The sequence below is a fragment of the Sceloporus occidentalis genome, unplaced genomic scaffold, assembly GCF_023333645.1.
Source record: "Sceloporus occidentalis isolate IW3139 unplaced genomic scaffold, rSceOcc1.0.p SCAF_5, whole genome shotgun sequence".
Classification (NCBI taxonomy): domain Eukaryota; kingdom Metazoa; phylum Chordata; class Lepidosauria; order Squamata; family Phrynosomatidae; genus Sceloporus; species Sceloporus occidentalis.
Window position 1 is genome coordinate 126,873,346 of NW_028316985.1, and position 14,091 is coordinate 126,887,436.

The following is a 14,091-nucleotide window of genomic DNA, read 5'->3' on the forward strand; positions in this document are numbered from 1 at the left end:
ATTCTACTCATAGCTAAAGGAAAATTATTATTTTTTAAAGTTGTTATCCAAATTTTATGTTCCACTTCCCAATGTTCCAATTTCCCTCACTAATGACAGTCATTTTCTCTGACCATTATTAAAAATAACCCTGAATTTTAAAATCCATGGGTTACATAAAAGGTTTTGTTAACTGAGTAATATTTACTAAATTTCTAATTACGAAAATGATTATCTGGTCAAGCTATAAGCTTCAATAAGAGCCACCCCTTTTCAATGCTGACTGTTAACTGAATGCATGCATCTGCACTGAAATTGCACTAAAATTGTCACAAGGGGGAAATTAAACGCAAAGGTGAGCAAAATGTGGTGTGTTTGAAGCTCCTGCCTCCCTCCAGACTTCCATACTGACCCCTTTTTGTCAAAAGCAGGGTTAATTGCATATCCTGGAAGCCTTCAGGAGCAGTGCTCTGCCCTTTAACATTTTAAACAATTCGTTATTCAAAACCAGACTTCGAGTTTGTTTTGTTTTATCCCTATTTTGTTTTTGATGTCAACATCTTTGGGTCTCTTTCTTTGACTCCAGATAGTAACAAGGGTAGAAAATTGCTTTGCAGGCCTATGGAAATTACCCAGCTCCCACTTTAAACAATTACAGATGACCCAATATTTTTGTTGTTGTTCTAAAACTACATTTAAAACTATATAAATGTTAAATGAAGAATATTCCTTTTGAAAGTCAGCTTAATTGAAACTGTCTTATGAAACCTATAGTTTGAAAATTGCAGAGCCCAAGTAATCTTTAAAGTTAATTAAAAATACTCACATCATTTAAATATAACTTCTTCGTTCAACTTTCTGATCAGCTGTTTATTTCTTTCATGTTGGTTTCTTTTCTCATTTTTTAAAAAAAAGTATTTTCAAGATCTTGAATTTCTATTGAGCTCTGGTGGTGGCAGGAGGCAACACCTCTAACTCTATCATATCCTTCCCCCCACAAACATGGCCACAAGATGAGAGCTGTTTGCTGCTCTAGGAACTTTTCTATTACTTTATTTAAATCTAAACTAAAAGTATATAACTATCAAGAATGTTTTGTTCCAATGGATAATCTACAGGTTATCAACAGTGGGGAAATCTATTGCGCTGTAGCCAGTAGGTATTATTCATCAGTTCCAGACTAGGGAAGAATGACTTGGAGTGCCATCTGGAATCTATTCCTCTGGGTCCAAAACAGCTTCTAGTAGCCTGGCTTTTGTCTGTTCTTTTCTTTCAACTCCACTGTAAAAATACTGTATACATTTCACTGTTGAATTTATGCCAGTTCTTAAGAATAGAGACTTAGATTACTGACACTTCCCTTTATATAAGGGCAAGTTTCTTACGGTGGCTACAAGAAACACATTAAATTTGTGTTCAAGTCTCCTGTTGATTTGTGGGAACCCGATAAATTTCATAGGGTTTTCTTAGGCAAGGCATACTCAGAGGTGGCTTTGCCAATTCCTTCTTCTGAGTCTACTAACCACTGGTGACCCTGCTTAGCTTCCATGATCATATACTAAGACAGGATACTTAATTAATTGGAAGGGACATGCAGAAGAGGATCATTTTTTGATTGCTGCATCACCCAATGCATGTGGTACAGATGGAAGTGACATGATGTCACTTCAATTTTTTGTTTTCCACCCCATGCCCCCCTCCCCAAAGACCACCAGTTGAAAAGGTTTCTTCCTTGTTATTTCCAACCCTGTTGACTACAACCCTGTAAGGTAGGTTGAGAGATAATGGCTACCTCAAATTGAATTTCAAGTTGCAATGGGGTTTTAAACCACAACCTCCCAAATCCCAGGTCTGCTTCTTTAACCACTAAACCACAATGATTTTATGTCACCTTGGGACTAGCACAGGAATTTTCCCTCCCTGTTATTCCAAAGGGAAGGACAATTGCCTTTACAGAAGGCAATTACAGAAGACCACTTTCTTAAGTGTCCAAAAGCATCCAGAGTTAACTGAACTGAAGTAAACGCAATTTGCTCAAAAAGATTTATTACCAAAACACCATTCATCTGGACCATCCTGCACAAGTTTCTTTATGGCCTGTTCTACCAATCTATTTCCTATGTTATGGTAGCTGTTCAATACTCCTACCCTGTTTAGCAAACAAATGAGTTACATACTCTTTTTCTTAATTCACTTTCATGTGCCTTAGATGACAGGATTTAATTTAGCAATTAGATTCAATAAAATGTTACACTTGTAGGGTCAATCTTCTGAAAATTTAATTTGAAAGACTTAATTGTACTACTTTGTACAGTCAGATCAATAATTTGATTGAGAATGGAAACTAGTGCTTTTCTTCTTCATAAGAATGTCCAACAAAAGTGACTATTTTCCAGTAGAGAAGAACAGCTATCGTAAAGTACAAAACACAAAAATGATATATCATTTGCCCTGAGTCAGCATTATCAAGAATGTAATTTATGAAGTAACTGCCAACAAATGCAATGCACGAACAATTTCTTCCATCATATGAAAACGTACTGAATCATTCATCAAACATTTCATTTTTTCTTCTTAACTTGTATCAGCTTGCTGATATCAACAAGATCATACTCGTACGCCAAGAGATTAAATTCTATTTACACATTCAATAGTTAGAATAACTAAAATCTAACGTTTGAGAAATGGTTTCCAAATCTTACATTTAACATGCTTGAAAATTTCTGAATGCAAATGATATATGCCTATTAAAGTCATCTTTCAATTAAACTGAAAGTATGGTCATGTCTGCAGTTATTTGGCATTATGCGTAGAGTATAATGCTGTAGCAAAGCATTTGTGACATTAAATCCTAAGTAAATGTTTACATATTTACCTTCTTCACAATTTTCGCCTTTGTATCCTGAGTTGCAGGCACAAGAGCCCATGATGCAAATCCCACGACCCCCACACTGAGGGTCAATGCACTGGGTGGTAGGCACATCACATTCTGTACCTTTCCAGCCACTGTAGCACAGACAGCGGCCTTTGGAGTACTGCCCGTTTCCACTGCACAATACTGGGCAGGCTGCTGTGAAATAAAACATGACAGAAGACTTAACGCAATTCTTTTCAATCAAGCTTTAGAAGCAGAAGAACATCTAGACAACAAGTTGTACTTCAGTTTCTTTTGATTGCTGGTCTAGTAAACTACTTCTGTTTCTGCTCCTTATTTGTATTGACTTCAGAAGAATTCAGTTTATATACCTCTTGAACAATCAGGGCCCAGAAATCCAGCAAAACAATGGCACGATCCTGATACACACTCTCCGTTTCCATGGCAATTGCGGGGGCACTCCACCACAGACTCTGAAAGAGACCGTAAGAAGAGAAAGTCTAGCATGCCGAATCATAGCATTTAACAAAAAGCCCCAGAGCTCTCTCCTTTAAGTCACTTCTAAATAGCAGAAAATTAAGATATTTCTAGAAGTGTGCCTTTCTAGTTTATTTACTGCTGTTGAGAAAGTAAATAGTGCTCAATTTATTTTAATTGTAGGGTTTGGAAAGTTACTTCAGTAATGTAGGACAAAAAAAAAAGAGAGAGATATTTTAATAGAACAATTAGAAGTTTTCACTTTTGCAGAAGAGCTTAACATGTCACAAACATCTTTAGTACCTTTCAAGTAAGCCATCTTTTGATCAACTGTGGATAATTATCTGTAAAAATACTTACCGGTAGCATACACACGGAGAGGGAAAAAACCTTTTGAAAAAGAAATCACAGCATTGTTCATGAACTGTAGGAATAGTATACTTACCTATGACAATAGTATTAAAAGACACTTGTTCTGGATTCTTCCCATCATTGTAAAAAGCAAGATGCCAGATCCCAGCATCCAAATACTGGATGAAACCTGCTTCATGAAGACTGACCGATCTTGCCTGTCTACCAGCTCGCTCCGATTCAAGAAGATTTCGCTGTTCCCTTGCAATCAATCGGCTCCCATCCAAAAGTTCCACAAAGTCATACTGTGGGGGGAAGTGGAACAATGATCTGTGCATCATCCATTTACAGTATGTAGTGTTGCCTTGTCTGAAAACTAAATGTTCATACAGTTGATTTAACACTTTAGATATTCCTAAATGAAAATCTGGATGTTTGATTTCCTTTTTCAGCTATTCTTTGAAGCACTATATACTCAGTCCTGTATCAACTGCTATAAAACTTCTGATAACAACTTGATCTGTATACTAGTAAGAAAAGACTTTCTCTGCTGCATTCTGTTAGACAGATGAGAAATTCTGTATAGTTTCCTGAACTAAAAACAACCAAGATCAGCTTTGGGACACATCTATTAGCATAAAAATAGCCACATGGTTATCACCCACTGAAAATGTCAATTAATAGCAAGGAAACGATCGCCCCACAGTTTGGTTCATTATTATATTTCCTTTTTAATAGCACAATAAAAATCTAGCTGATAATATAATACACTATACAGTGTGCCCTTTTTATACACGGGGGGTCCGTTCTGGACACCCCCCCCCCGTGTATGATTGAGCCCCACTGAAAGTAATGGGGCTCATGCATGGCATGGTGGAGCGACGGTGCGCATGTGCCCCAGGCGTGAGCCCATTAAATTTAATGGGATGCGCCGCCGCTTGCGCCCTGCACGCTCCTGCAGGCTCCCTTGCGGCTTTCAGCGTATGCTGAAAGCTGCATATAGTGCGCCCACATATGGTGTGGATGCAGTTCTCTATCAAATTTCATCTATCACTGATCAAACCGTAAATTTCTGTCCAATTTTCCTTTGGCTTTCTATATTTGTTAAAAGTAATTTTAACTTGAAACATAGGAAACTGATTTTTTTTTCTTATTACTGCTGCCAGATTAGAAGTAGCCAAATGTTGGAAGTCAGGTGACTGCTCCACTGACAACTGGAGGTCTAGAATTTGGGATGAGGTTGATGGAGAAACTGTCTGCTACAATGAGGTTTTCCATTGGCCACAAAAGGACTGACACATTTCAAGAAGACTAGATGACCTATATTGACTAAGTTAATCATCACTCCCACCGGATCCAACCTCCTGCTTCACAACTAGATCTTTGGACAGACACTCTACACCTTGATAAAACAGACTTTCTGGCTCTTACTGAGAACTACATTTTTATTCTGCTGCAGAACAACTATTCATCAGATACATACCCTTGGCTCTTGTAGTTAGTTGTTGTTGTTTTTGTCATTGTTCTACAGACTTTATATGTTTTATTATAAAAAGTCAATAAAAATTTAATTAAAAGAAAGTATCTTGTGAAGCTTACATTTTCCATTGGTGGGACACCTGATCATGCTAGACCTCCATCATCTTCAAAACCAAACACTTTAGCCAATCTTTCACATGAAGAAGTAATTCAATGACAGAAAGGAAACTCTGGAGATGGAGGACTGGGTGCTACAGATATTTTTAAAAATCAATATGTGTGGAAATCTTATAAATAAGCTTCAATTCCATGGATAAGTGTTCCTTATTTACTTGATATACATACATAGCTTCCATACCCTTCATTTTTCTTTTAAGCTACCAAAGGCATTTGTTACCTCATAAAGCCTCTTTAAATAAATATATTGATTGGCTGGTTGCAATGGAACTGACATTTTAAGGAAGTGTCACACAGACTTGCAGACTACCATTCACTGTTTTTGAATGGACAGCCACTAGCAATTACTTCTGGTTGATTTATTTATGATACCTAAGAAAACAGAGCACAGTACAACCAAGATTATTCTGACAAAGGCAGAGAGTACAATACATAATCATCCTGTCACACTGGGGAATAAAGTTACATAACAGGGAAAATATGCAAATTATAATTTATAATGATACTATACCAAAAAGTATAGTAACAGCCATGTAAGCCTGCTTAGGAAAAAAAATGTGATTTCTTTTTTTAAATGCATATTGTGGAATAAAAAAAAATCACAGAGGTTGTGTTAGACATGTACTGTTAGTAAAAAGTGATGATGATAACAATACCCCATGTATCATCATCATCACCACCACTTTTTAATAACAATATATGTCTGACACTACACTGTTCCTCACTACAAACTGCTTGTCAAAGGCATTTTAGCAATGTTTTCTCTATTTATATGTGAGATCTTCCTCATTGAATATCTACTGACATGGGGCTGTTTTTGTTATGAAATGAACCTAGAACTTTATAGTTGGAACACTTTGTAATAATCTATAAAATCTTACTTTTGAAATTAAGGAATATATTAAACTCCTAATAATGTAACTGAAAATAAAAGACCCCCCCTTTACTTCTAAAGAAAGAAAATAGGGGAGAAACTATATATAATTTGAATAAAAACACAATATGTGAGTGTGTATGTGTGTATCCACACACACACACAGAGAGAGAGAGAGAGAGAGAGAGAGAGTTTCTGAACTCCATATTCTGAACAGCTGTTCTATGGTATTTTGCTAACGATACTGTATAACACATGGCTTAATACCTGGTGTGTTGGATTTTATCAAAGAAATTGAAGAAAAGGTTCTGTAACTATTGGGGCCTAAAAGAGCAACTGTGGAAGATAGGGCTAAGTGGACTTTCCATGTTCCATCAAAGGAGAAATAGAACTTATCCCTATAGCAGGTTTCCAAAAGGGGAAGGAAGAAAAGGAGATGTATGTACTATTTTAGACCATTTGCTCAAAAAGTTACATAAAAAATGATAGTGTTGCATATGACTTTTGGAGATCTTAAAGTAGTCTTTAATATGTTAGGTAGGAAATGTCTTTCAGCAAACACAGATACATTTAAGGGCATAGGTTTCTCTCCAGTTGTAAACCTGAATCTAGATTTAAATTCAGACTGCAGGTTTGAGATGAAGATTTTCCCCACCTGATAGCTCTTCTCACATCAATCAATTAATTAACTCTTATCTAAAGTATGACAGGAAGATTAATTCTAGCTTCTCCCTGATAGACTTGTTTACTATGCAGGAGATGTGGGTGTGCAGGAAAATTCCAGGTTGCAATCCTGCAAACTAAATATCATTGAATACAGTGGGATTGACTTCTGAATAAAAATGAATGAAGACTATGCTGCCACTAATATGAACTTCTAGCTGCAGTCTGATGTTCCATAGTTTACAGTTTACTATCCCCCTGAGCCACTGGTTCTTATTAAAATTCTGCATATAGGCATTGAGTTAAGTGTTAAAATGACACAAAATAGCAAGGGGTGTAGCCACACTGCAGAAATAATGCTGTTTGACACCACTTTAATGGCAATGAGTCTACCATCTTGGCTTCTCTGGGGAGGGAGTTCCAAAGTCTGGGTGCAACTACTGAGAAGGCCCTCTCTTTTGTTCCCACCAAAGTTGCCTGAGAACATGGTGTAATCGAGAAAAGAGCCTTTCTAGATTATTTTAAAACCGTAATGGGCTCATACAGGAAGATACAGTCCTTCAAACAACCTAGACTGAAGTGGCATAGACATAGAGCTGCATAGGTCAAAATGAGCACTTTGAATTGTGCCCTGAAATAGACAGGCAGTTAGTGCAGCTGTTGCAACAGGTGAGATGTATCCTCCCTGTATTGAGTCCCAGTAAATAATCTGGCTGCAGCTCATTGGGTCAGCTGATGTTTCTAAGCTCTTTTCAAAGGCAATCCTAATATAGAGAGCATTGCAGTAATCAAAACAGGATGCAACCAAGGCATGGATCATGGCCAGACTCAACTTCTCCAGGAATGGGTGCATTTGGCGCACTAGTTTTAACTCTGTAAAACCACTGGGATCCGGGCCTCCACGCCGAGTGCTGAATCTAGCAGTACTTCTGAACTGCAAACCTGTGTTTTCAGGGGGAGCGTAACCCCATCTAGCATAGGCTGAATCCCTATTCCCAGATCTGTCTTTTAACTGACCAGGAGCATCTATGGCCCAAAACAGATGGGCCAAAAGAAATGGCTTCTGGTCACATGAGGGTGTGGCGGTCAGATGATGCACATTCCAAAGCGGCTGGAAGCTGTTCTGAGGCCACCAAAGGTGGCCTGAAGCTTCCAGAAAAAGGAGCAGATTTAATCTGCTCCTGGCGGTTGCCCATTTGGGACTGCCATGGCAGCTTGTTGAATAGGCTGTGAGGTCATCACGGTCCCTGGCCGACTTCTCCTTGCTGCTCGTCTGCTTTGGGACTATGTCTTGTCTAGATTAAATTTAAATTTGTTTGTCCTCATCCAGTCCGTTACAGTGGCCAGTTTAGCAAAGGAACAGCTTAACTGGAATTAGGTGGAAAGAAGTAATAGAGCTGGTTTCATGTACTGTAGATGTTAAATAGCCTAGGGGATGGGACTGAACCCGAGGGACCTCACGGGCCAGGGAGACAAATAAGATTTTCCCATCACGACTCTCTGAGAGCACCCTCCAGGAAAGAATGGAAGAAGGATATCATGGATGATGATATTAGAAGCCGCTGAGAAGTGCAGTACGACCAACAGGGTCACATTCCCCCTGTCCAGTTCCCTGCACAGGTCATCCACCAAGGCGATTAAACTGTCTCTGACTCATAACCAGGTCTGAAAGCAGACTCAAATGGATCAAGGTAATCTGCCTCATCCAGGAAACCCCTGAAGTTGAAAAGCCATCACACACTCCTGTACCTTGCCCAAAAATAGGATGCTGGAGACCAGCCTGTAGTTATCTAGTATTGTGGGATCCAGGGAAGTCCCCCCCCCCCCCCAAAAAAAAAAGAGGTTTTACCATAACTTCCTTTACCTGCGTGGCTTATTGTAAAAAGACATTAATCACTTCCCTTAACCACTTGTGAGAAACATGGAAACAGACATGTCACCTATTTTCTTTCCTCAAGAAAAAAGCTGATAGGTAAAGGAAAGTCTGATACTTGTGAATACTTATTTAATGATAATGCAAAACCTTCTTAAACCAAAAATTGCATGTGTTTACTACAATAACATTACAGAATTAAACATGAGTAATCTAGAAGAAGTATAAAGGCAGAGACAGATGAAGACCTCTTGAAACAGTTTTAAAAGATTCCGGAAACAACCCTCTCTTCAAGTTCCTTTAGATTCTAAGCCTAATGTTATAAAATAATTATTTCCAAGATTCTTTCAAGCCATAGTATCTTCAGATTTCGGGTTCTGCAAAACTTACATCATAAACTACATTAACCTTATATCTTCAGTCCGAAACAGATGCATTAAAAGAAGTGGTTTCTGGCCGCTTCACGGTCGTGACATTCAGATGACACATGCCCCCAAAGTGGCTGGAAGCTGCTCTGAGGCTGCACGTACAGGGCAAGAGTCGGCCCAAGGAGCAGATTAAATCCGCATCTGCTAGTGGCCTGTTCGAGACTGTGGCAGCGGCTCACTTTGGAAGTTGGCTATGTGGTTACAATGGTCCTGCTGTGACTGAGGGCTGGAGTGGACAGGGGCCACACATTCCAAATCGTCTACTTCGGTCTTTCTTTAAATGGACTTATAATTTAATTGTAGACATTACCTTATTCATTTCTGATTGTTCCTTTGATGATTTGTTAAGTTTTAGAGATGGGATACCTTACATTTTTGTTACTTTTCAATACTGTCTAGGGTATGATCATTTCCCAGATAGTTTATATAGTTTTGTTATTCCAAATGATGTTTACAATTGTATTATTGTAGAAAACACATGCAATGTATGGTTTAATATGTTTTTGCATTATTGTTGAAAAAGTATTCACAAGTACCAGACTTTCCTGGTTAGTCTATTTTGTCATTTGGGTAAAGAAAAAGATCCAAGGAAACCTAAGATGGCTTGATTTTAGAACCAGTGTGCTCTAGATTTGAAACAAGTCAGACAGTTGATGTGCTTCTATATGGTTCGTTGCAGACCCAGGCACATCAGGTAAACTATCAGTCACTGAGTCACACCTGGAAAAGACATCTTCTAGTACCTAATTTCTCCATGTTTTCCCCCCCATCCTTCCCCATAGCTTTCACTTTCAATACTTTTGTTTTTAATTTCCACATGTGTTCTTAATTCACCTTTCACAGCCATCTTGCTTCAAAACACATATAAAGTACTTGTGAGGGGGTAGTTCCATGATCAACAGCTGATGGCTCTTAGTTACTCAGTGGATGGCTTTTCTCCAGTGTTACAGCCATGGTTGCAGATCTTGCAGTCAGCATATTTTACTTAGAGAACCCATCAATTTTGGTCAAATCTACTGATGGGAATTTTGCTTCCGGAATTAAATTATTTATTTATTATAAGAGCACAGAGATGCAAGCAGTATCTGCTAAACTAGTTTCCAAAACAGGCTAATGAAAATACAAGAAGAACAAGCAATTACCTTTGTCTTCACAGTATATGTGACAATCTGTATTGGTGATCAACAAATACTTTTTGCATGCTTCAGAGATTAAATGTGCAAATTACATTCAGAAGTAATCTAACAAGTACTAATACCATTATTATTTTGACACTATATAAAAAACAGTGAAATGCAGAAAAATAACATTTTCAAAGATACAAAGCAATTGTTTTCAAATACTGATTTTTTGCTTTCACTGAAAACAGGTCTTACTTGAGTATGCGAAGGTGGTAAGCCTTTTCGGCCATATACTCCAATCAATGCATCTTTTTGAAGAGAGATATTGAATTTTAGGAACTGTGGCTGATCAATGAAGACTTGTGACCTCCAGAAGATCCCTGGAGGAACTTCTTGTGTTGCTCTTCGGCCTATATCAAGTTCTCCAGAATCTATAGTACTGTTCTCTTGTGCAAATCCTCCTGATTTTCCTGAGAGATTAAAAAGAAAGATATCAGATCTTTGCTTTCAGTCATTCTTGAAATAAGCTGTCACAAATTTAGACTTGTTTCTCCTGAAATATTATTTCAGAATCATTCAGAGACTGTTAATGATTCCAGAGAATTCACTAAACAAGTATCTTCAAAGTCAAAATCCAATGACTTCCCTAAGGTATACTGTTAAGGCAAATGTTGCAGGACATAACTGTTTCTGATCATTCATAACCTAATTATTTTACAAACTGTATCTTGTAGGATTAACTCTGGTGTTTATCATTCTGTCTAAACACACAGTATTCTTACTACTGTAGATTTAGATGAAATGGTGTAAGTGTGTCTATATAGCTTAGCAGAAACGCTCTTATGTAAACAGGTATCAAAACAATCAGTGGAACTGGTAAGTGCAATTTTACACTCCATTAGATAGCTCAGCATTGATTTACACATGAGGAATGCTCTGTGAAATATTTTTCAAGACGTATTCATTTGTCCGAAGAAGACTTCAAGCCCTGTCTATGTAAATTAGTCAGATAATGTGCAAGCTGGCACAGACAGGCACAGAAGTCCAACAACTCAGAAAATAGTTTTGTCCCTTTCTAAATCTTTGGTAGACTATGTTTTGAAAGAACATACATTTGATGCACTAAAATAGAATTACTATTAGTCTTCTTACCTTTCTATTTGAACCACAAGACATCACAGTCCATATGTAAGGTGTCACTCTTAATTGTTTTCTAATATATACTGCACATTCAATAAATTCCTTTGTAAACAGAGTGGCTTAAGTCCAATTGCTAATTCAAATTAGAGTGGACTTGCTGAGTCAATGGATCAATGCTCCAACTCAGAGGATCAAATCCTATGTAAATACCATTGCCTTAATGGGTGCACTATAATTGGGACTACCAATTTGATTTAGGCTAGTTTCTGTACAGAAAGACATGGCTTCCCATCTTTAAAGCTGTATTTAAACTCTACTGCTATGCTACGTATGCCACACTTTCCCAGACTCTGCTCCTCTACTTTCTGTAGGAGTTTGTGAAAATCTATAAGGGGTGACTTAAAATGTGTGCTTAGAATCACTTGTGGACCTCTTATTAAATACATGTATCTCTCAAAGGTATATGAAAGTTCATGAATATAACATTTTTTTAAAAATGATTAAACAGGGGCATTTCCTTATATCATGAAATCAGAGAATATTGTAAAAACAAGCAAAAATAGTGAAAGAATAGTTCAACTATTGTTTATTTTTTCTTAAATTCAGAGTAGGTATGAATCTCTAATACAAGTGAGTGAGCTGAAAGTTACTGTAATAAAATCCTAGATTTTAAAGTCAGAAATGTCTACGGTGACATTCCTCACTCCTCTTAACTGACTGTTAAATGTTATATATATGGTGGTAGAAGAAAAAAAATCCAAATTGAAAATAGCCATTTCACATGCTGATTTAAGCAAGTGCTGGAGGAAAGCTGGTATTAAAAACAGGGAGTCTCTTATAACATTATAATCAGAATAGATATTTTGGTTTCTCTGTGAGAGAAAAAAAATACAAACCCCAGTGCCACAACAAACTACAAATCCCAGGATTCCATAGCACTGAAACACGGTAATCAAAGTGGTGTCAAACTGCATTAATCTGATCTTTCTTCCCTTACCCATCTGGAAAAGGTAAGAAGTAGGACTAGTTCAGCTATCTGGATTAACTATTTCTAAAAACAGTTTAAAAGCATTTCCCCCATATAGCTACCTTTTCAATTCTTTTTCAGCCCAAATCTCTACCTTGAACAATTTCAGTTTCAACATTTTATGAAGACACACAATTAATGTATACAGACATACCAAAGGCTGTACTTAAATATGTACTGTTTCCAAGTATTCACTGAACAAAATACTGAACTTCTTTGTTACAGTGGCACAAAGCAAAACTGTGGCAAAATTTATCTACTAAATGACTAGGTTACAGTTTAAACTAATCAATAAAGTAATTATTAAATTTAATCTAATAACACAGAATCAATGTAGTATGATTTAACAAGACATTAAAAGATTAACAATGTCTGCTGCAGGGCACAGTTTGATATAATTTCAAGCTTTCAGTGATCATGAGAAGATTTAAAGAGAGTATCAAGCAGTAAGATTAGATTTATAGACAATCAATAGCACACCATCCAATTGCATAGCATAACCTTGGATTGTTAACACCCACTATGAGAAAACTGAGATGACATACATCCTTTAAAAAAACTAATATCATTTCCTAACACTATTGGTTAGAGTCATCACATCCTTAAAGAGGTACTTATCCAAAATCAATAAACCATTGAATTAAGATACTATTTAATTAGAATGAAGCATTCTGAACAATATTAAAAAATGTTGGATGTTAACAACTAATTGTTTTAGCTTTACTTAATCTTTTGCTCTTCCTTGAGTTCTTATGTCTTAATGAATAAAACTTCTAGAAATTACCCTTGAACATGTCACACGAAAAAAGAAATAAATTGGTCAATATGAAAATGCTAATTGACATTCTATTATTTTTTATGTTGAAGAGAAATATAACCATCTAAAATACAAACAGTCTGGTTATGCTTTTGGGTTGTTTTTTTAAAATTGTAGTCAGTCAATATGTTCAATTAAAACACTGAAATTTAGCGTGATATTTCTTTGCAAATATTCATTGAAATTTCTTCAGTTCCCATGTAAACAGAGACAGTAAATGCAACATTAGTTAGTAGAGCTTGTGAGTGGGAGGAAGAAAACTCAATTGCACAGCACCTTGTTACGTGGATGGCATGTGTTTCACAGTATAATTAGTCACATAGGAAAAGTCTGAAATAATTAGGGAGGAATGTTCAGATAATGCATAAATCTTTTTGCATACAAAAATTCTGACATGCAGCATTTGTTAAATAATTGCTGTAAGGGACTAAAATACCACAAAGGCACCAGATCCTGTTTGATCACAGAAGCTAAGCAAGGGTCAGTTAATAATAATAATAATAATAATAATAATAATAATAATAATAATAATAAAATTTTTTTATTTATATACCACCTTTCCAGAGATCAAGGCGGTTTCACAACACAACACATATAACAATAAAAACCATTAAAAACATCATAAAAGCAAATCATACAGTAAACAGTCTCACGCTAGCTCAACAATGCTGCTGAGAGGAGAGAGGAAGGGAGTACATCAGGGATCATCAGGGGTCAGGGTATGCCTGCTGGAATAGGTGTGTTTTTAACCCCTTTTTAAATTGTTCCAGCGAGGCAGCCGAGCGGAGCTCGCCGGGAAGCGAGTTCCAG

General features: G+C 36.9%; 1 protein-coding gene across 8 annotated transcripts in view; it reads right to left on the bottom strand.

Moving 5' to 3' along the window:
* The window catches only part of TENM3 (teneurin transmembrane protein 3), a 495,594-nt gene that overhangs the window by 121,601 nt on the left and 359,902 nt on the right, over positions 1–14,091 (bottom strand). For 7 of the 8 annotated variants that reach the window (XM_089525433.1, XM_089525431.1, XM_089525429.1 and 4 more), the window contains 4 exons: positions 10,553–10,767; positions 3,777–3,987; positions 3,226–3,327; positions 2,855–3,049 (listed from right to left, as the gene is read on the bottom strand). In XM_089525433.1, coding sequence (XP_089381559.1) covers positions 2,855–3,049; positions 3,226–3,327; positions 3,777–3,987; positions 10,553–10,767 — 723 coding nt within the window. The remainder of the gene's footprint in view (positions 1–2,854; positions 3,050–3,225; positions 3,328–3,776; positions 3,988–10,552; positions 10,768–14,091) is intronic. The other variant, XM_089525427.1, reaches the window with a different exon arrangement.